Raw genomic sequence first — 22,738 nt, 5'->3', positions numbered from 1 at the left:
CGATCTTGGCTCACTGCAACCTCCATCTCCTGGGTTCAAGCAATTCTCCTATCTCAGCCTCCCGAGTAGCTGGGACTACGGGCACACGCCACGACGCGCAGCTAATTTTTGTATTTTCAGTAGAGACAGGGTTTCACCAAATTGGTCAGGCTGGTCTTGAATTCTTGACCTCAGGTGATCCACCTGCCTCGGCCTCCTAAAGTGCTGGAATTACAGGCGGGAGCCACCGGGCCCGGCCTCAGAAATGTATTTTCTTACAGTTCTGGAGGTTGTGGTGCCTGCATGGCTAGGTTTTGGTGAGGATGCTCCTCCTGGCATGCAGATAATTGCCTTCTCATTGTGTCTTCACATCCCCTTTACTCCACAGTTGCACCTGGAGGGGGAGAGAGATTGTTCTTTTGTTCTTTCTCCTTTCTCTCTCTGTTTTTTTTTTTTTTTTTTTTTTTTGAGGTGGAGTCTCACTCCGTCATCCAGGCTGGAGCGCAGTGGCTGTACCCTTGGGTCACTGCAACCTCCACCTCCCTAGTTCGAGTGATTCTCCTGCCTCAGCCTCTGGAGTAGCTGGGACTACAGGCACGCGCCACCACGCCCGGCTAATTTTTGTATTTTTAGTAGAGATGGGGTTTCATCATGTTGGTCAGGCTGGACTCAAACTCCTGACCTCAAGTGACCCGCCTGCCTTGGCCTCCTAAAGTCCTGGGATTACAGGCATGAGCCGCCGTGCCTGGCCTCTTCCTTTCCTTATAAAGCCACTAATCCCATCAGGAGGGCCCCACCCTCAACCATAATTACCCTCAGAGGCCTCATCTCCAAATACCATCACATTGGGGGTTAGAATTTCAACACAGAAATTTTGGGGGGATACAAACATTCAGTCCATAGCAGGGAATATGTTTGTTGATGCTGTTGTTTTTCTTCCTGTAAGTGAGACCATTGGACATTTGAATTCAAGTGATATAGAATTTGATAATGATGAATCTCTTCTAGGTGAAAAGCTGAACAAGAACTTTCAGAAGAGGACTGGATGTATTTAAGGGCTTTAAACAATAATAATGTTGCGATCCAGAGACTGCTCTTGCTGATACCCCCTTCCTTTTGCTCAGTTTCCTCAAGAAAGGGTCTGTGGGTGGCTGGCTACCTTGGACCCTGTAACTAATAAGCTCCAGGTTATACTTGTTCCACTCAAGTCTATTATTCTTTCCTTAGGGACGGGTCTCATTATGTTGCCCAGGCTGGACTTGAACTTCTGGGCTCGAGCAATTCTCCCACCTCAGCCTACCAAGCAGCTGGGACTACAGGTCTGCACCACTGCACCCTACCCATTCAAGTCCACATCCCCAGAAATGAGGATAATGCTTGGCACAAGGTAGGCATTTAATACAAACATGTTGAATGTATGAATAAATATACTGGCTCTTTCTCAAGGCCAGAGAAGCCTCTCTTCTTCTTCCCAGGACTTCCATTACCTACTTTTTTTCTGGAGGGCGGAGGGGGAATAATTTCAACCTACAGAAAAGATGCAGATGCAAGAATAATGAAAAGAACTCTTAGATACCCTTTAACTGCATTCACCAATAATGTTTTAGTTTGTAAAATCTAATTTGAAATAATTTTTTTTACAAACATTTATTTTCTCCTCAAATTTCTTTTTCTTTTTTTGACTTAAGAATCTTCATGTATTTATTTATTTATTTATTTATTTATTTATTTTCTGTTTTTGTTTTTTTGAGACAGAGTCTCACTCTGTTGCCCTGCCTGGAGTGCAGGGCATTATCTAGACTCACTGCAACCTCCACCTCCCGGGTTCAAGTAATTCTTGTGCCTCAGCCTCCTGAGTGGCTGGGATTACCGGTGCACGCCACCACGCCGGCTACTTTTTGTATTTTTAGTAGAGACAGGGTTTCGCCATGTTGGCCAGGCTGGTCTCGAACTCCTGACCTCAGGTGATCTGCCTGCCATGGCCTCCCAAAGTGCTGGGATTACAGGCTCATGCCTGTAATTGTTGCGCCCAGCCTCAAATTCCTTTTTTACCATGAAATAATTTCAAATTTATAGATTTGCAAGAAAAACACAAATAATACAAATAACTACCTTATACCCTTCACCCAGATTTCCTGATTATTAATCATTTACATTTGTCTGTTTTTCTTTCATGTACCATTATTTTATTCCTGATACATTTGAGATTAAGTTGCAGACATGCTGACAAATTACCCCTAAATACTTCAGTGTGTATTTCCAAAAACAAGGATACTTTTCCATATAACCTCAATACTCTCATCAAAATCAGGGTATTAACATTGCTACAATACTTTAATCCACGAATTCCACTTAAATTTCAACAATTGTAGGGATAGCATTAGGAGAAATACCTAATGTAGATGACAAGTTGATGGGTGCAGCAAACCACCATGGCACGTCTATACCTATGTAACAAACCTGCATGTTCTGCACATGTATCCCAGAACTTAAAGTATAATAAAAAAAATTTCAACAGTTGTTCAATAATGTCACTTATTGAAAAGAAGAGCAACAGCATCATCAACAAAACTTTTCCTCTTCCTCCTTTCCTTTCTGTTTCAAGATTCAATTCAGGATCATGCATTGTATTTAGTTGTCATGTCTCTCTCTCTCTCTTTTTTTTGAGACAGGGTCTTGCTCTGTTGCCCAGGCTGGAGTGTGGTGGCATGATCTTGGCTTACTGCAACCTTCGCCTCCTGGGTTCAAGTGATTCTCCTGCCTCAGCCTCCCAAGTAGCTGGGATTACAGGCATATGCCATCATGCCGTCACCCCTGGCTAATTTTTGTATTTTTAGTAGAGATAGGGTCTCACCATGTTGACCAGGCTGGTGTCATGTCTCTTTAGTTTCCTTCAGTCCTTAGTTTTTTCCTCATTTTTCATGATCTTGCCATTTTTGAAAAGGATAGGTCAGTTATTTTATAGTATTTCCCTCAATTTGGGTTTTTCTGATGTTTCTTCATGTCTGGATTCAGAGTATGGATTTTTGGTAAGAATGCTACAGAACCAATACGATTTTCCTCTCAATGCCTCATATTAGGAAGCACAAAATACCAATTTTCCTCATTAATAATGATAGTAACTTTTTTCATACTGTTAAGATGATGTTTATGTTTCTCCACTGTAGAGTTCATTAATAACAGATATTTTATTGAGCTTTACTTTTAAATTTCATACATATGTATCTATTTTTTTATCAAAATTTTAATGAGCTTAACATCTATGGATAATTCTTGTCTGAATAATATATTACAGCAGTGGTTGCTGAATGTTATTTTCTAATTCTTTTTTTTTCCTTTTTTGAGATGGAGTCTCACTGTGTTGCCGAGGGTGGAGTGCAGTGGCACAATCTCAGCTCACTGCAACCTCCGCCTCCTGGATTTAAGTGATTCTCCTGCCTCAGCCTCCTGAATAGCTGGGATTACAGGCACCTGTCACCGTGCCTGGCTAATTTTTGTATTTTTAGTAGAGATGGGGTTTCACTATGTTGGCCAGGCTTGTCTCAAACTCCTGGCCTTAAGTGATCTGCCCGTCTCAGCGACCCAAAGTGCTGGGATTACAGGTGTGAGCCACCATGCCCGGCCTTGTTATTTTCTAATTTGATCATTTCTTGTACATTTATTAGTTGGCATTGTACTGTAAGATAGATCTTTTTTTTGAATATCAGTATGGGCTCATGGATTCTGATTTTATTGAATCAGTTATGCTCTATTATTATCCTTAACTATTACTTATTACAGCTTTATTGATGTGTATTTGACATACAAGAAATTGCATATACATAAAGTGAACAGTTTGAAGAATTTCATGTACCTATAAAGTGAATAAACCATTACACTAATCAATGAAATAAACATTTTCATTAATCCCTAAAAGTTTCCTTGTCCTTCTTAGTAATCCAATCTCCCTTCCTCTCTCTCCATCCTCAGGAAAGCACTAATTTGATTTCTGACACTGTAGATTAATTTCCATTTCTTCTAGAATTTCATGTAAATGGAATTCTACAGTATGCATTTTTGGAGTGAGGGTTCTGGCTTCTTTCACGTGGTAATTATTTTGAGATTAATCCATGTTGTTGAATCTATCAGTGGTTTCTTATTTTTATTGGTGAGTAATATTCCATTGTATTGATTTACCAAAGTATGTTCACCCATTCACTTATTCTTGGGTATTTATTTTTTTCTAGTTCGTGACTCTTACTAATGAAATTGCTATGAGCAAGTAAGAAGTCTCTGTACAAGTCTATGTCTGTGTCTTTGTATGGATATATTCTTTGATTTTTTTGGTAAAATATCTAGAGTTGGAATGGCTGGATTATACAGTAGATGTATGTTGAACTTCTATGAAACTGCTAAGTTATGAAAGTGTTTGTACCACTTTACGGTCTCCCCAGCAATATATGAACATGTTCATTGTTTGATGTCTGCACCAGTACTTGGAATGGTCATTCTCTTTAATTTTATCCATTACACAACGGGTATACTAGTACTACTTTATGGTTTTGATTTTCATTTTCCCAATAACTACTGACGTTAAACATTTTTAAATGTTCTTATTTACCATTCATGTATCTTCTTCAGTGAAGTGTCTGTTCAAATCTTCTGCCTATTTTTACTGGGTCATTTGTCTTCTTCTTCTTGAGTTGTAAGAATTTATTTTATTTTATTTTTTTGAGACGGAGTCTTGCTCTGTCGCGCAGGCTGGAGTGCAGTGGTGCGATCTCAGCTCACTGCGAGCTCTGCCTCCCAGGTTCTCGCCATTCTCCTGCCTCAGCCTCCTGAGTAGCTGGGACTACAGGCGCCCGCCACTGCGCCCGGCTAATTTTTGTATTTTTAGTAGAGACAGGGTTTCACCGTGTTAGCCAGGATGGTCTTGATCTCCTGACCTTGTGATCCGCCTGCCTCGGCCTCCCAAAGTGCTGGGATTACAGGCGTGAGCCACCGTGCCCAGCCTGAGTTGTAAGAATTTTTCATATATTCTAGAAGTAAGTAATTTATCAGATTGTATGTTTTGCAAATATTTTCTCCACTCCTGCCTTTTCATTTTCTTTTCTTTCTTTTTTTTTTTTTTTTTTTGAGACAGAATTTCACTCTTGTTGCCCAGGCTGGAGTGCAATGGCATGATCTCAGCTCACTACAACCTCGGTTTCCCGGGTTCAAGCAATTCTCCTGCCTCAGCCTCCTGAATAGCTGGGATTACAGGCATGCGCCACCACACCCGGCTAATTTTGTATTTTTAGTAGAGACGGGGTTTCTTAACAGTGTTATTGGAAGAGCAAATGTTTTTGATTTTGATGAAGTCAGCTTGGAAGTAGATCCTCCAATCGCAGATGACTACATCCCAGGCCAACAGTTTGCCTGAAACCCTGTGAGAAACCCTGAGCCAAAACCACCCAGCTAGCCACTCCTGGCTTCCTGACCCTCAGAAACTATGTGGAATCATAAATGTTTGTTGTTTTTAGCTACTAAGTTTTGGACAAAATGATATGCTGTGATAGATAACTAATATACACTGGTATAAAGTGAATATGCCTTGTAATTTTCTTCATATATAAATTTTTAATAATTTCAACTATTATTTTATATTCAGAGGGTACATGTGTAGGTTTGTTACCTGGGTATATTGCATGATGCTGAGGTTTGAGGTATGTATGATTGATTCCATCACCCAGGTACTGTGCGTAGTACCCAATAATTAAATTTTCAACCCTCTCCTCCAATAGTCCCTAGTGTGTACTGTTACCATCTTTATGTCCGTGAGTACCCACCATTTAGCACCCACTTACTTACAAGTGATAACATGCTGTATTTGGCTTTCTGTTTCTGTGTTAATTCACTTAGTGTAAGGCCTCTAGATGCATCCATGTTGCTGCAAGGGAAATTATTTTATTCTTTTTTTTATGGCTGTGTAGTATTCCATGGTGTATATGTACCACATTTTCTTATTCTAATCCATCATTGATGGGAACCTAGGTTGATTCCATGTCTTCACTATTGTGAATAGTGCTGCAATTAACATACAAGTGCATATGTCTTTTTGGTAGAATGAGTTATTTTCTTTTGGATATATACCTAGTTAATGGGATTGCTGGGTTGGCTGGTATAGTTCTAAGTTCTTTGAGAAGTCTACAAACTGCTTTCCACAGTGGCTGAACTAGTTTATATTCCCACCAACAGTGCATAAGCTTTCTCTTTTCACTGTGGCCTCACCAGCATCTGTTATTTTTTGATATTTTAGTAATAGCCATTCTGACTGGTATGAGATGGTATCTGGTGTGGTTTTGATTTATATTGATTTGTATTTCTCTGATGACTTGTGATGTCAATCATTTTTCATTAGTGACGGAGAGCATTTTTAATTATTTCAGCGTATATATGTTATATAAAATATATATTTTTTATTTGGTGTTCATTGAGCTCCTTTGATCTGTGGGTCTTTTTATTTTTCTATTGCTTTCTTCAAGTTCACTAACTTTTTCTTCTGCAGTGTCTGGTGTTAATTTAATCTGGCACATTTTTTCCAGAGACTGCATTTATTATCTCTTGAAATCAGTTTGTGCCTTTTAAGTATTTTAGCATGCTTACCATTTACCATACTCTTTACTATGCTTACCATTTACATTCTTTTATATGGCGTATGTTTACAGTAGCTGTTTTAATAACTATTAATTTTATTATCTGTGTCATTTCTGTGTCTATTTCCAATCATTAATTTTATCTTTATTATAAATCACATTTTCTTGCTTTTTTGCATGCCTTTTAAATTTTATTGGATGCCAGATATTTTGAATTTTATGTTGTTTGCTGGGGTTGTTTGCATTCCTTTAAATAGTTTTGGTCTTTTTTTTTTCTGGCAGGCACTTATCTGGAAACAATTTTTTTTTTTAAGGTTTGCTTTTAAATTTGTTAGGTGGGTCCTAGGGCTAATTCGGCTCTAATACTGAGGCAACACCTTCCGAAAATTCTACTTGATGCACCATGTGTTAACAGGCCTTCCCACACTGGCTAGTGGCAATATGAACTCTTGACCGGTGTGAGCTCTGGTGATTGTTTCACTTGATTCTTTCTGATGTTCTCTCCCTGGCCCTGGGACGTTTTCTCAAACACATGTGCTAATCAGTGGGCAGCTGAAGAATCAAGGGCAATCCTCTATAGATCTCTGGAGCGTTTGCTTTATCAGCTCTCTCTTCTCTGGTAATCTGGTCTGTAAATTCTAGCTGTCTTGGTGTCCCCAAGCTCTAAACTTTGTTTCCTCACCTCAGGGAACCCTTGTCCCTTTAGGGGCTTCCTTCCTGAGCTGCACCCTGTAAGCTCTCTCTAGGCAGTGAAGCAATTTTAGGGCTCACATTGTTTGCTTTCTTTCAAGAATCACATCCCTGTGCCGTTTTCACATATCTGAAAACCATTGTTTCATATATTTCTCATTTTTAAATACTATATATATATAAAATATTTATTTATTTATTCTTATTTTTTAAGACAGAGTCTCACTTTGTCACCCAGGCTGGAGTGCAGTGGCGTGATCTCGGCTCACTGCATCCGCAGCCTCCTGGGTTCAAGCGATTCTCCTGCCTCAGCCTCCTAAGTAGCTGGGATTACAGGCACCAGCCACCACAACTGGCTAATTTTTGTATTTTTAGTAGAGACGGGGTTTTACCATGTTGGCTAGGCTGGTCTCGAACTCCTGGCCTCTAGTGATCCACCCTCCTTGGCCTTCCAAAGTGCTGGGATTGCAGGTGTGAGCCACCGTGCCTGGCTCAGATTTTATTTTTCATAGCAGTTTTAGAATTTCAGAACAATTAAGAAAGTAGTACAGAGTTCCTATATACCCCATATCCAGTTTTCCCTCTTATTGTCTTACATTTGTATGATACATGTCATAATTAATGCACCAACATTGACACATTATTATTAGCTAAAGTCCATAGTTCTTTTTATTTCCTTAGTTTTTACCTATTTTTTTCTACTTTTCTTTTCTTTCTTTTATTTTTTTGAAACGGGTCTTGCTCTGTCACCCAGGCTGGAGTGCAGTGGCATGATGATGGCTCACTGCAGCCTCGACCTCCCAGGTTCAAGTGATCCTCCCACCTCATCCTCCTGAGTAGCTGGGACCATAGGCACACACCACCACACCTAGCTAATTTTAAAATTTTTAGTAGGGACAGGGTTTTGCCGTATTGCACAGGCCAGTCTTGAACTCCTGGGCTCAAGTGAACCACCCACCTTGGGTTCCCAAAGTGCTGGGGTTACAGGCATGAGCCACCACGCCCAGCCCCTAATGCTCGTTTTCTGCTTTAGAATCCCATTCAGGATACTGCATCACTTTTGGTTGTATCTCTCTAGGCCTGTCCTGGCTGTGACAGTTTTTCAGACTTTCCTATGGTTCCAATGACCTTTACAGTGTTTTTTTTTTTTTTTTTAAAGTTAAAAATTCCTTAATTTTTTATTCCTGGTACCACTACCACAATTTACAGGGCAATATACCTGATGTAATGAAAAGAAAAAGAAAAAGACAAAGCTACAACAGATAAAAGACCTCAGGAATGTGCATCTAATTGACACTACATTGCATTAATCAATAGCTGCACTTTTTGCAAACTGTGGCTATGACAGTCCTGAACAAGAAGGGTTTCCTGTTTAAGCTGCAGTAACTTTTCTGACTATGGATCATCGTTCTTTCTGTGGCAGATTTTTACAGTTCCTCTAATGCATTTGGGATGACTGTCTCAAAGTAACCTGCAGCTTTCCTGACAACTCCTCGCTCTCTCTCCTGCTAAGAACTGTAGCCCTTTTCTGCTGTTTTTAGAACCTTCTGCTACCATATCCACCACTTCCACCACCAGGTCCATAACCACCACCATAGGGACTGCCCGAGCTTCTTCCACCAAAACTGCCCCCTTTCATGGGTCCATAATTTGATTGCTATTGTCCACTGTAATTTCCAAAATCATTATAGTTCCCACCACCACCATAGTTAACACCGCCAAAATTTCCTCCTTCATTGTAACCATCATATCCTCCGCCACCTCCACCATATCCACCACCTTGGTTTCCATATCCTGGTCCACCACCACCATAGCCCCCTCTACTACTATAACCAGGACCACCGCCATAGTTGCCACCATTACCTCCAAATCCATTATATCCACCATCACCTCCTCCATAACTACCTCTGCTGTCACCACCTCCACCACCATAGCCTCCTCTTCCACCAAAGTTTCCACCACGGCCAAAATTACCACCACCTCCAAAATTTCCTCCGTGACCCATAAAATTGCCAGATCCACCTCCACGACCTCTCTCTGATCCAGCAGACTGCATCTCTTGTTTAGAAAGGGCCTTTTTCACTTCACAATTATGCCCATTAATAGTGTGGTATTTCTGGACAACAATTTTATCAACTGTATCATGATCATCAAAAGTTACAAAAGCAAATCCTCTCTTTTTTCCACTCTGCCTGTCTTCCATGACTTCTATGGTTTCAATCTTGCCATACTTTTCAAAGTAGTCTCTCAAATTATATTCTTCTGTATCTTCTTTAATACCACCAACAAAAATTTTCTTCACTGTTAGATGGGCACCAGGCTTTACAGAATCCTCTCTAGAAACAGCTCTCTTTGGTTCCACTACACGCCCATCAACCTTGTGTGGTCGAGCACACATTGCTGCATCCACCTCTTCAACACAAGAATAAGTCACAAAACCAAAGCCCCTGGAACGTTTTGTTTGGGGGTCTCTCATTACCACACAATCTGTGAGTGTGCTCCATTTCTCAAAATGTTCTCTTAAACTATCATCTGTAGTTTCAAAGCTCAGACCACCAATAAACAGTTTTCTCAACTGCTCTGGTTCCTTTGGATCATGGCCTTCCTCCCCCCGGTGGCGACGGCGACGGCGACGGCCGGAGTCGGGCTGGGGGCGACCGGGCGGCGGTTTTACCTCCATTTTGAGACCGGACTCGCCTCTTCCAACTCGAGTTCAATATGGGACCGAGAGGAAGACGACCTTTACAGTTTTGAGAAATACTAGTTTCTTGTTTTACAGGATGTCCTGCTATTTGACATACAGACCAATGGAATAAAATGGAGAATTCAGAAATTAATCCATATACTTATAGCTAACTGTTTTTTTTTTTTTTTAATTTCTGTAGGTTATGGGGAACAGGTAGTGTTTGGTTACATGAGTAAGTTCTTTAGTGGTAATTTGTGAAATTTTGGTGCACCCATCACCCAAGCAGTACATACTCTACCCTATTTGTAGTCTTTTTACCTTCACCCCCCCCAACCCCTTCCCCCAGAGTCCCCAAAGTCCATTATGTAATTCTTATGTCTTTGCATCCTCATAGCTTAGCTCCCACTTATGAATGAGAAGATACAATGTTTGGTTTTCCATTCCTGAGTTACTTCACTTAGAATGATAGTCTCCAGTCTCATCCAGGTTGTTGCAAATGCCATCAACTCATTATTTTTTATGGCTGAGTAGTATTCCATCACATATATATTATGAGATATATATACATCACAATTCTTTCTATATATATACCATATATACCACAATTTCATATATATATACACATGCATACACACACACACATACCACAATTTCTTTATCCACTCATTGTTTGATGGGTATTTGGGTTGGTTCCGCATTTTTGCAATTGTGAATTGTGCTGCTATAAACGTGTGTGCAAGTATCGTTTTTGTATAATGACTGGGTAGGTACCCAGTAATGGGGTTGCTGGATCAAATGATATTTCTACTTTTAGTTCTTTAAGGAACCTCCACGCTGTTTTCCATAATGGTTGTACTAGCTTACATTACCATTAGCAGTGTAGAGGTTTTCCCTATTCACCACATCCACACCAACATCTATTATTTTTTTATTTTTATTTTTATTTTTTTTATTTTTTTATTTTTTGATTTTTTTGATTATGGCCATTCTTGCAGAAGTAAGGTGGTATTGCATTGTGGTTTTGATTTGCATTTCCCTGATAACTAATGATGTTGAGCATTTTTTCATATGTTTCTTGGCCATTTGTGTATCTTCTTTTGAGAATTGTCTATTTATGTCCTTAGCCCACTTTTTGGTGGGATTGTTTGATTTTTTTCTTGCTAATTTGTTTGAGTTTGTTGTAGATTCTGGATATTAGTCCTTTGTCGGATGTATAGATTGTGAAGATTTTCTCCCACTCTGTGGGTTGTGTGTTTACTCTGCTGACTGTTCCTTCTGCTGTGCAAAAGCTCTTTAGTTTAATTAAGTCCCAGCAATTTGTCTTTGATTTGTTGCATTTGCTTTTGTGTTCTTGGTCATGAAATCCTTGCCTAAGCCAATGTCTGGAGGGGTTTTTCTGATGCTATCTTCTATAATTTTTATAGTTTGAGGTTTTAGATTTAAGTCCTTGATCCATCTTGAGTTAGTTTTTGTATAAGGTGAGAGACGAGGATCCAGTTTCATTCTCCTACATGTGGCTTGCCAATTATCCCAGCACCATTTGTTGAATACAGTGTCATTTCCCCATTTTATGTTTTTGTTTACTTTGTCGAAAATCAGTTGGCTATAAGTATTTGGCTTTATTTCTGGGTTCTCTATTCTGTTCCATTGGTCTGTGTGCCTATTTTTATACCAACACCATGATGTTTTGGTGACTATGTCTTCATAGTGTAGTTTGAAATCAGGTAATGTGATGCTTCCAGATTTGTTCTTTTTGCTTAGTCTTACTTTGGCTATGCGGGCTTATTTTTTGTTCCAAATGAATTTTAGGATTGTTTTTTTCTAGTTCTGTGAAGAATGATGGTGGTATTTTGATGGAAATTGCATTGCATATGTAGATTGCTTTTGGCAGTATGGTCATTTTCATAATATTGATTCTACCTATCCATGAGCATGGGCTGTGTTTCCATTTGTTCGTGTTGTCTATGATTTCTTTCAACAGTGTTTTGTAGTTTTCCTTGTAGATGTCTTTTACCTCCTTGGTCAGGTATGTTCTTGAGTATTTTATTTTATTTTATTTTTACAGCTATTGTAAAAGGGGTTGAGTTCTTGATTTGATTCTCAGCTTGGTTGCTGTTGGTGTATAGCAGAGCTACTGATTTGTGTACATTAATTTTGTATTCGGATACTTTGCTGAATTCTTTTAACAGTTCTGGGAGCTTTTTTGAAGAGTCTTTAGGGTTTTCTAGATGTACAATCATATAAGCAGCAAACAGTGACAGTTTGACTTCCTCTTTACCGATTTGGATGCTCTTTATTTCTTTATCTTTTGTGTTTTCTCTGGCTAGGACTTCCAGTACTATGTTGAAGAGGAGTGGTGAGAGTGGGCATCCTTGTCTTGTTCCAGTTCTCAGAGGGAATGCTTTCAACTTTTCCCCATTCAGTATTATGTTGGCTGTGGGTTTGTCATAGATGGCTTTTATTATATTGAGGTATGTCCCTTGTATGTTGATTTTGCTGAGAGTTTTAGTCATAAAGGGAAGCTGGATTTTGTCAAATGCTTTTTCTGCATCTATTGAGATGATCATGTGATATTTTTGTTTTTAATTCTGTTTATGTGGTGTATCACATTTATTGATTTGCATATGTTAATCCTGCATCCCTGGTATGAAACCCACTTGATCATGGTATATTAGGTTTTGATATCTTATTGGATTAGGTTAGCTAGTATTTTGTTAAGGATTTTAGCATCTGTGTTCATCAGGGATATTGGTTTGTAGTTTTCTTTTTTAGTTATGTCCTTTCCTGGTTTTGGTATTAGGGTGATACTGGCTTCATAGAATGATTTAGGAAGGGGTCCTTCTTTCTCTATCTTGTGGAATAGTGTCAAAAGGATTAGTACCAATTATTCTTTGGATGTCTGGTAGAATTCAGCTGTGAATTTATATGGTCCTGGCCTTTTTTTCTTGGTAATTTTTAAATTACTATTTCAATTTTGCTGCTTGTTACTGGTCTGTTCATGGTATCTAATTCTTCCTGATTTAAGCTAGGAGGGTTGTGTCTTTCCAGAAATTTACCCATCTCCTCTAGGTTTTGTTGTTTATGTGCATAAAAGTGTTCATAGTAGTCTTGAATAATCTTTTTTATTTATGTGTTCTCAGTTGTAATATCTCCCATATCATTTCTAATTGAGCTTATTTGGATTTTCTCTCTTGGTTAATCTTGCTAATGGTCTATCAATTGTATTTATCTTTTCAAAGAACCAGCTTTTTGTTTCATTTATCTTTTGTATTTTTTTTTGTTTCAATTTCATTTAGTTCTGCTCTGATCTTGGTTATTTCCTTTCTTCTGCTAGGGTTGGGTTTGGTTTGTTTTTGTTTCTCTAGTTCTTGAGGTGTGACTTTAGATTGTCTGTCTGTGGTCTTTCAGATTTTTTGATGTAGGCATTTAGAGTTATGAACTTTCCTCTTAGCATCGCCTTTGTGGTATCCCAGAGGTTTTGATAGGTTATGTGACTATTATCATTCGGTTCAAAGAATTTTTAAATTTCCCGCCAGGTGCAGTGGCTCACGCCTGTAATCCCAGCAGTTTGGGAGGCCAAGACAGGCAGATCACCTGAGGTCAGGAGTTCAAGATCAGCCTGGCCAACATGACGAAACCCTGTCTCTACTAAAACTACAAAAATTAGCCAGGCATGGTGGCGGGCGCCTATAATCCCAGCTACGCAGGAGGCTGAGGCAGGGAGAATTGCTTGAACCTGTGAGGTGGAGGTTGCAGTAAGCCAAGATCATGCCACTGCACTCCAGCTAGGGCAACAGAGTGAGACTCCATCTCAAAAAAAAAAAATTTTTTTTAAATTTCCATCTTGATTTCATTGTTGACCCAATGATCATTCAAAAGCAGGTTATTTAATTTCCATGTATTTGCATGGTTTTAAAGGTTTTCTTTGGCGTTGATTTCCAGTTTTAGTTGCCTGTGGTATGAGAGAGTGCTTGATATAATTTCAGTTTTCTTAAATTTATTAAGGCTTGTTTTGTGGCCTATCATGTGGTCTGTCTTGGAGAAAGTTCCATGAGCTGTTGAATAGAATGTATATTCTGTGGTTGTTGGCTAGAATATTCTGTTAATATCTGTTAAGTACATTTGTTCTAGGGTATAGTTTAAATCCATTGTTTCTTTGTTGACTTTTTGTCTTGATGACATGTCTAGTGCTGTCAGTGAGGTATTGAAGTCCCCCACTATTATTGTGTTGTTGTCTATCTAATTTCTTAGGTCTAGTAGTAATTGTTTTATAAATTTGGGAGCTCCAGTGTTAGGTGCATATATATTTAGGATAGTGATATTTTCCTGTTGGACAAGGCCTTTTATCATTATATAATGCCCCTCTTTGTTTTTTTAACTGCTGTTGCTTTAAAGTTTGCTCTGTCTGATATAAAAATAGCAAATCCTGCTTGCTTTTGATGTCCACTTGCATGGAATGTCTTTTTCCACCCTTTTACCTTAAGTTTGTGTGAATCCTTATGTGTTAGATTAGTCTCTTGAAGGCAGCAGATGGTTAGTGAATTCTTATTTATTCTGCAATTCAGGCCATTTACATTCAATGTTAGTATTAAGATATGAGGTACTATTCCATTCATCATGCTATTTGTTGCCTGTATACCTTTTTTTTTTTAAATTGTATTTTTGTTTTATAGGTCCTGGGAGGCTTATGCTTTAAAGAGGTTCTGTTTTGATATGTTTCAGGATTCATTTCGAGATTTAGAGCTTTTAGTAGTTGTTGTAGTGTTGGTTTGGTAGTGGCAAATTCTCTTAGCATTTGTTTGTTTGAAAAAGACTGTATCTTTCCTTCATTTATTAAGCTTTGTTTAGCTGGATACGAAATTCTTGACTGATAATTGTTTTGTTTGAGGAGGCTGATGATAGGGCCCCAATCCCTTCTAGCTTGCAGGGTTTCTGCTGAGAAATCTGCTGTTAATCTGATAGGTTTTCCTTTATAGGTTACCTGGTGCTATTGACTCACAGTTTTTAAGATTCTTTCCTTCATCTTAACTTTAGATAACCTGGTGACAATGTGCCTAGGCGATGATTTTTTTGAGATGAATTTCCCAGGTGTTCTTTGTGCCTCTTGTATTTGGATGTCTAAGTCTCTAGCAAGGCTCGGAAAGTTCTCCTTGATTATTCCCCCAAATATATTTTCCAAACTTTTAGATTTCTCTTCTTTCAGGCCGGGCGCAGTGGCTCACGCCTGTAATCCCAGCACTTTGGGAGGCTGAGGCGGGTGGATCACGAGGTCAGGAGATCGAGACCATCTTGGCTAACGCAGTGAAACCCCGTCTCTACTAAAAATACAAAAAATAAGCCAGGAGTGGTGGTGGGTGCCTGTAGTCCCAGCTACTCAGGAGGCTGAGGCAGTAGAATGGCGTGAACTCAGAAGGTGGAGCTTGCAGTGAGCCGAGATCGTGCCACTGCACTCCAGCCTGGGCGACAGAGTGAGACTCTGCCTCAAAAAAAAAAAAAAAAAAAAAAAAAAAAGATTTCTCTTCTTTCTCAGGAACTCTGATTATTCTTAAGTTTGGTTGTTTAACATAATTCCAGACTTCTTGGAGGCTTTGTTCATATTTTCTTTTTTTCTTTGTCTTTGTTGGATTAGATTAATTTGAAAACCTTGTCTTCAAGCTCTGAAGTTCTTTCTTCTGCTTGTTCGATTCTATTGCTGAGACTTTCCAGGGCATTTTGCATTTCTATAAGTGTGTCCATTGTTTCCTGAAGCTTTGATTGTTTTTTATTTATGCTATCTATTTCCTTGAAGATTTCCCCTCTCATTTCTTGTATCATTTAAAAAATTTCCTTACATTGGGCTTTGCCTTTCTCTGGTGCCTCCTTGATTAGCTTAATAATTGCCCTTCTGAATTTTTTTTCGGGTAAATCAGGGATTTTCTTCTTGGTTTGGATCCATTGTTGGTGAGCTAGTGTGATTTTTTTTGGGTGTTAATGAACCTTGTTTTGTCATATTACCAGAGTTGGTTTTCTGGTTTCTTCTCATTTTGGTAGGCTCTGTCAGATGGCTGAAGGCTGTTGTTCAGATTCTTTTGTCCCATGGGTGTTCCCTTGATGTAGTACTCTCCCTCTTTTCCTAGGGATGTGGCTTCTTGGGAGCCAAGCTATAGTGATTGTCATCTCTCTTCTGGATCTAGCCACCCAGCAGGTCTACCAGGCTCTGGGCTTGTACTGGGGGTTGCCTGTACAGAGTCCTGTGATAAGAACCATCTATGGGTCTCTCAGCTGTGGATACCAGCACCTGCTCTGGTGGAAGTGACAGGGGGGTGAAATGGACTCTGTGAGGGTCCTTAGTTTTGGCTGTTTAATTCACTATTTTTGTACTGGTGGACCTCCTGCCAGGAGGTGGTGCATTCAACAGAGCATTAGCTGTGGTAGTATGGGGAGGATCAGGTGGCGGGTGGGGCCCTAGAACTCCCAAGAGTATATGCCCTTTGTCTTCAGCTACTAAGGTGGGTAGGGGAGGACTATCAGATGGGGGCAGGGCTAGGCATGTCTGAGCTCGGACTCTCCTTGAGCGCGTCTTGCTTGGGCTGCTGTGTGGGATGAGGGTGTGGTTCCCAGGTCAATGCAGTTATGTTCCCAAGAGGCTTATGGCTGGCTCTGCTGTGTCATTCAGGTTGTCATGGAAGTGGGGGAAAGCCAGCAGTCACAGGCCTTACCCTGTTCCCTTGCAACCCAAAAGGCTGGTCTCACTTCCACTCTTCCCCTGTACCCCCACAACAGCACTGAGTTTGTTTCCAGGCAGTGGGCAAGCAGAGCTGAGAATTTGCCCCAGGCTACCAGTCTCCCAGCTGCAAAAGCATGTAGGGCTTTCGTACTTTCCGCCTGTGGAGTCTGCACACCAGATTCATGCCCTCCCCTGAGTTCCCGCCGGGAGACTTCTCATTTGGTTGAAATTGTTACAAAGTTCAGCTGGAGATTTCCTTCTCCCTGTGGCCTTTTCCAAGTACCCCCAGGCAGCCTGCTCCTGTGAGGACCCCTGTGAGGCAAGGCAGAAATGGTTTGTTAGGAGACCCAGAGAGCCCACAGGGCTTTTCCTGCTGCTTCTTCTACCACTGTGTTTTGCTCTGCTCTCTAAATTGACTCAGCTCCAGGTGAGGTTAGAATCTTCTCCCATGCGCTAGACCTTGAGATTCCCCAGTGAAGGTGTATGTTCGAGGACAGACAATCCCCCTTTCCCATTTTTACCTTTTGGGCACTCACAGTATTTGCGGTGTCTCCCGGGTCCTGCAGGAGCAATTTGCCTCCTTCAGTGGGTCTGTGGGTTCTCTCAGCTTTCCTGATTTATTCCTGCAGTAGTTCTAGAGCAAAAGTTCATGATGTGAGCCTCCACATGCTGCTCTGTCCGTCCGAGTGGGAGCTGCAATCCAGTCCTGCCTCCCATCCACCATGATCCTCTCTAGTCCCCACTGTTTGAATTTGACTGATGTTTTCCTCATGATAAGACAGGTTTGTGAGTTATTGGGAGGAAGACTACAGAGGTAAAGTGCCATTTTCATCTCGTCATATCAAGGATACGTATTATAAACACAGTTTATGGTTGCTGATGTTCACCAAAATCACCTTATTTATGTTTGCAGGGACTAGGATATTTATTTTATACTTTGAGTTATAATCCAATACTACTTTATTTATTTATTTTTTTGCTTAACTCCTTCCATTTTTGGTGACTGAGAGCTCTTTCAGTGGCTCCTGTTGTTATAGAACTGAACTGGGGTCCACTTGCCTGGCACAGTAAAAACAAATGCCTACACTGAGGTTTTTGCAGTGCTAGAAAGGAAGATGTTTATTGCATAGTACTACACAAGGAAGATCAGACAGCTAAATGCCCAAGTCTAGACTCCCCAATGAGTTTTTTAAGGCAAGGGTAAATTTCAGAAAAGCAGAAGTTACAGGCAAAATCAAATCAAAGTAAAAAAATCAAATCAATATGGTGGTTACGTGTTGGTTTGAACTTAAAAGGGCAGGATATCTTGCAGTGGGGGTTTACAGGTTGTAGGTAGATTCAAGAGCTTCTGATTTGCCATTGGTAAAGAAGAGAAGCTTTGTTTAAAAATTTGGGGTCCGTGGAAAAATGTTAACTGGCCTGGCTAGGGGGACTTTTTTTCTCCAAGCCCCTCAGAAAGAAACAGAATACAGGGTGAATAAAGTTTAGTCTTCACATCCTCTTTATTGGGGGTATACGTGCCAATGGATCCATTTGTGGGGGTCCTAAGTGGGAGTACAAGCTCATGAAAGACAACTCAGTGACATATGTTGTTATTCTTAGTTTCTATAGGGAAAGCAAACATCTCTGGAACTGTAATTTCCTTGTCTATTGTTTTAGGCTACGATTTGCTTCTTGCTTAACGAGTTACTTAAATTTACTTCTGGGGCTAACTAGATGCCTGGAATTTCGCTTGAAGGAATTTCAGGATTTTCCTTTATGTTCATGCTTGAGATTTCCAGGTTCCCCAAAAGGGACCCCCTGCTGTGTCTAACAGTGTCTATAAACAATATGGCTTTTTGTTTTTATTTTCAGCCGTTCCTTACTTTTTGACATAAGATACTCCAGGCTCATCTTGTATATTTCCTCCCCCAGGCTTAAGCCAGCCATTTCTTCAAGGATCCCTTATTCCTTTTGTTGGAAATGGTTGGTGCTTGCCTGTAATCCCAGCTACTTGGGAGGTTGAGGCGGGAGAATCGCCTGAACCCGTGGGCGGAGGTTGCAGTGAGTCAAGATTGCGCCCTTGGACTCCTGCCTGAGCAACAGAGCAAGACTCAGTCTCAAAAAAAAAAAAAGAAACCAAGTTCTGGGACCTAATGAGTTTTTGTTGCTACTTCTTTAGGCCTTCTCAGCTGCAGAGCAAAAAGTATATGTGCATATACTAGCCCATGCATACATAGGTATCTATACATATCTGTATCTATATTAAGCTAAACATGAATTTAGATTGATATATAGAACTGAAATCCATTATTACTACACAGGTTACTATTGATTTTTTTTTCTAGTTTTATTGAAATACAACTGCAAATAAAAATGTATATATTCAATATTTGCAACATGATGATTCGATGTATGTATACGTTGTGAAATAATTGCTACAACCAAATTAACACATTTATCATCATCCATAGTTACTATTTTCTGTGTAAGTGCTGTGTGTGTGTGTGTGTATGTGTGTTTGTATGGAGAAGACACTGGAAAACTGTTCTTTTATCAAATTTTAAGTAAACAACACGGTATTATTAACCATGGTCACTTTCTTGTACATTAGATCCTCAGAACTTATTCCCTTTATAACTGAAAATTTGTACCCAATGACCAATATCTCTTCAGCTCCTCCACCCCCAAGCCCTTGGCAGCTACCGTTCTAGTCTCTGCTTCAAGTTTGACTTTTTGGGAAATGAAATCAGTGTCTCAAAGAGATATCTGGCTGGGCGCGGTGGCTCATGCCTGTAAACCCAGCACTCTGGGAGGCCGAGGGGGGTGGATTGCTTGAGTCCAGGAGTTTGAGACCAGCCTAGGCAACATAGCGAAACTCTGTCTTTACTAAAAATACAAAATGTTAGCCTGACGTGGAGGCACGTGCCTGTAATCCCAGTTACTCCGGAGGCTGAGGTAGGAGAATCACTTGAGCCCAGGAGGTTGAGGCTGCAGTGAGCCGGATCACGCCACTGCATTCCAACTTAGGTGAGAGAGTGAAACACTGTCTCAAAAAAAAAAAAAAAAAAAAAAAAGAGCTATCTGGGTTTTCATTGCAGCATTATTCACAATAGCCCAGATATGGAAACAACCTAAGTGTCTATGAACAGATGAATATTTATAGAAAATGTGCTGTATAGATACAAAGGAGTATCATTCAGCTCTGAAACAAGGAAATCCTGCCATTTGTAACAACATGGATGAAACTGGAGGAAATTATGTTAAATGAAATAAGACAGACACAGAAAAATGGGTACTGTATGATCTCACTTATTTGTAGAATCTAGAAAATTATCTTTAAAAATTAAATTTTATTTATTTCTTTGATCAGTTAATGTAGTTACATGGCTAAAAAAGTAAAAGGGGCATGTAGTGAAAATTCTCCCTTCCTTCCCTTTCATACAATCACATTGATTGCCTTCTGAAGGTGACTAACGTTACCAGTTTCTACAGGGGAATTGAGATGAGAAGATCATCTTTCTTTCTTTGTTTTTTTAGAGATGAACTCTCACTCTGTTGTCCAGGCTGGAGTGCAGTGTTGCGATCCTAACTTATTGCAGCTTTATACTCCTGGGCTCAAGCAATCCTCTTGCCTTAGCCTCCCAGGAAGCTCACTACAGGTGCGTGCACCATGCCTGGCTAATTAAATTTTTTTTTTTTCTTTTTTTTTTTTTTTGTAGAGATGGTGTCTTGCTATGTTGCTCAGGCTGGTCTCGAATTCCTGGCCTCAAGTGATCTTCTCACCTCACCCTTCCAAAGTGCTGGGTTCACAGGCTTGAGCCACTGCACCCTCTACTTTAATTTTATCTTACAACAACAATGTTGAAGATAGTACCAGTTGAAGAAGATAGTACTAATACCATTTTAAAAGTAAGGAGAATGGGAAATAAAAATTTGTTTTTCTTTTAAATGAGAAAATTGTATAAATTCATAATGTGGACAATTTGAGAAGCACTACAGAAACACTCAGACTTTAGAGTCAGGATTTGATTGTGGTATAAATCTGATCTCTGCTGGTTCATAACTATTTAAACCTGACATATCTTTTAAGCAATCCGAGTCTCAATATTTTCATCTGAACATTGGACTAATAATACCTATTTAATGGAGTTGTTAATTGTATTTGTAATGTGCTGAAGCCAGTGCCTGCCACAAACAAATCGCTCAAAGAATGGTAGCTATTATAATTTTAAGTTGTTTTAGTGGTTGAGCATAAAAACAATTGTTTTATTGTATGTTGGTAATATTTATATAAGTTAGCCTCAAATATTGGATGGAGAGATCGCTAGCTATTTTTTTCCTTAGCCATCTAGCCAGGTCCATTGCTGGAAAGTGGCATGTTCCTTATTTTAACAGCAAATTCTGGCTTCCTCCTCTCCATAGAAATGCAAAGTCAAATTTTTGGAAAATAAATGCTAAAATTGTTTTTTTTCCTCCCGTAACTATATATTGGAGCTCTCTTCAAGTATATAAAGCATTTTTGGGAATGCCGTTATAAAACAGATAATTCATACCCTGAGAGAAAAACCTTAAACATGGATAAGATTCTAAATAAGTCTAAGGGGCAGTTTGGCAGTAAGAGAGGGCATTTCTATCTCCCTAAGTTGCTCTTGACAATGGATGTTTAAGCAGGCTAATCAAAGGTGACTTCTATCATCAAAATTAGTAGGGCATGAAAAACTTTTATGAGCTCATTCATTACATTGCCTGTTTGAAAATATGATCTCATGTGCCTTCTTAAGAGTGGTCACTTTGGGCTCCCTCTGCAAAGCGAGGATTTCAGATTTTCAGGATGTTGCTAAGCAGACCAGGATTTGCTAATCCCTATGAAAGTCATTTAATGTTTTTTATTTGTTTGTTTTGTTTTTTTGAGACAGGGTCTCACTCTGCTGCCCAGGCTGGAGTGCAGGGGTGCCATCAAAGCTCACTGCAGCCTCTACCTCCTGGTCTCAGTTGGTCCTCCCATCCCAGTATCTTGAGTAGCTGGGACTACAGCTGTGCACCACCATGCTTGGCTAATTTTTGTATTTTTTTGTAGAGATGGTGTTTCACCATGTTGCCCAGGCTGGGCTCAGACTCCCCAGCTCAAGCAGTCTGCCCATCTTGTCTTCCCAAAGTGTTGGGATTACAGGTGTGAGCCATCATGCCTGGCAATGTTTGTGTTTTTGAAGGAGCAATAGACTTCTTGCATTTGGGTAGTCCCATTATTAGAACTCTTTCTCTTTTTACTCTTTTTCACTTGGGCAGTTTGTAAATAATTAGTGCTGTTTTCACCAAAGGTCATATTCTTTTCTAAGTTTATCTTCTTGGTTTTATATTACTCCTATCTAGAAGAAGGAAATCTCTAATTTAGTAGGAATAAGTTAAGTAAGACAAAGAATGTATGCAAGTATTTCCCAGTTTATTCATATCTAATAATTTTTTTGTATTCAACAAATATAGCCATCAAATCTTAGATGTTGTAGCACACCTAGGGATACATATGTAATATTAATAACACACATGCATTTGCTTTATTTTTCATCCTCAGGAATTTTCACTTCAACCTCTAATTTGGTCAAAAAGTCATTCATTTTTCTAATTATTCATCATGCAATGGTGTTTTCCCTGTTTATGTCTTATTTTAAACAATAATTTAGCAAGGGATTTCTAGCTAAATAAACCTCAATGAGCTTGTTTTTGATTTAGAACATGCAGATTTTATTTAATTGGTGAATTAATCTTTGTCTATTAGATATCCTCCTGAAGTGCAAAGTCTAGGGAATAATTTAATACCAGAGACTTGTCATTTTGGATACACATGCTTCTATGGACCTTTAGAAATAAGATGCATATTTATCTGGCTAATTATGGCTTGGCAGATGTGTTGCTGAGGTCTAGTACATAGTCAGTTCTAAAGGTGAATTGTCAACTAGAGGCAAGACTTTCAACCAGTGCCCATCAGAGGAATGCACAAGTCCACAAATGCCAGGAGTCAGCAGATATAACTTAAAGAGATAGTCTCAGGCTTTGAAGGACTAAATAAAAAGAAGTGGCTGATGA

At 39.6% G+C, this 22,738-nt stretch overlaps 2 protein-coding genes across 2 annotated transcripts in view; one reads left to right on the top strand and one right to left on the bottom strand.

The window, feature by feature from the left end:
* Nucleotides 1–22,738, top strand: part of LOC112132717 (putative uncharacterized protein encoded by LINC00336) — an 87,129-nt gene that overhangs the window by 6,517 nt on the left and 57,874 nt on the right. The window contains exon 2 of the mRNA XM_024245095.3: nucleotides 1,207–1,366. Within this exon, the coding sequence (XP_024100863.2) occupies nucleotides 1,207–1,366 (160 nt within the window). The remainder of the gene's footprint in view (nucleotides 1–1,206; nucleotides 1,367–22,738) is intronic.
* LOC100441391 (heterogeneous nuclear ribonucleoprotein A3-like) lies at nucleotides 8,547–9,986 on the bottom strand. Its single transcript, XM_063721793.1, has one exon. The coding sequence runs from the start codon at nucleotides 9,961–9,963 to the stop codon at nucleotides 8,941–8,943; it is 1,023 nt and encodes a 340-aa protein (XP_063577863.1). The 5' UTR covers nucleotides 9,964–9,986; the 3' UTR covers nucleotides 8,547–8,940.

Source organism: Pongo abelii, chromosome 2, assembly GCF_028885655.2.
Source record: "Pongo abelii isolate AG06213 chromosome 2, NHGRI_mPonAbe1-v2.0_pri, whole genome shotgun sequence".
In the NCBI taxonomy this organism is placed as follows: Eukaryota; Metazoa; Chordata; class Mammalia; order Primates; family Hominidae; genus Pongo; species Pongo abelii.
This window is presented reverse-complemented; position numbering and strand designations above follow the sequence as displayed.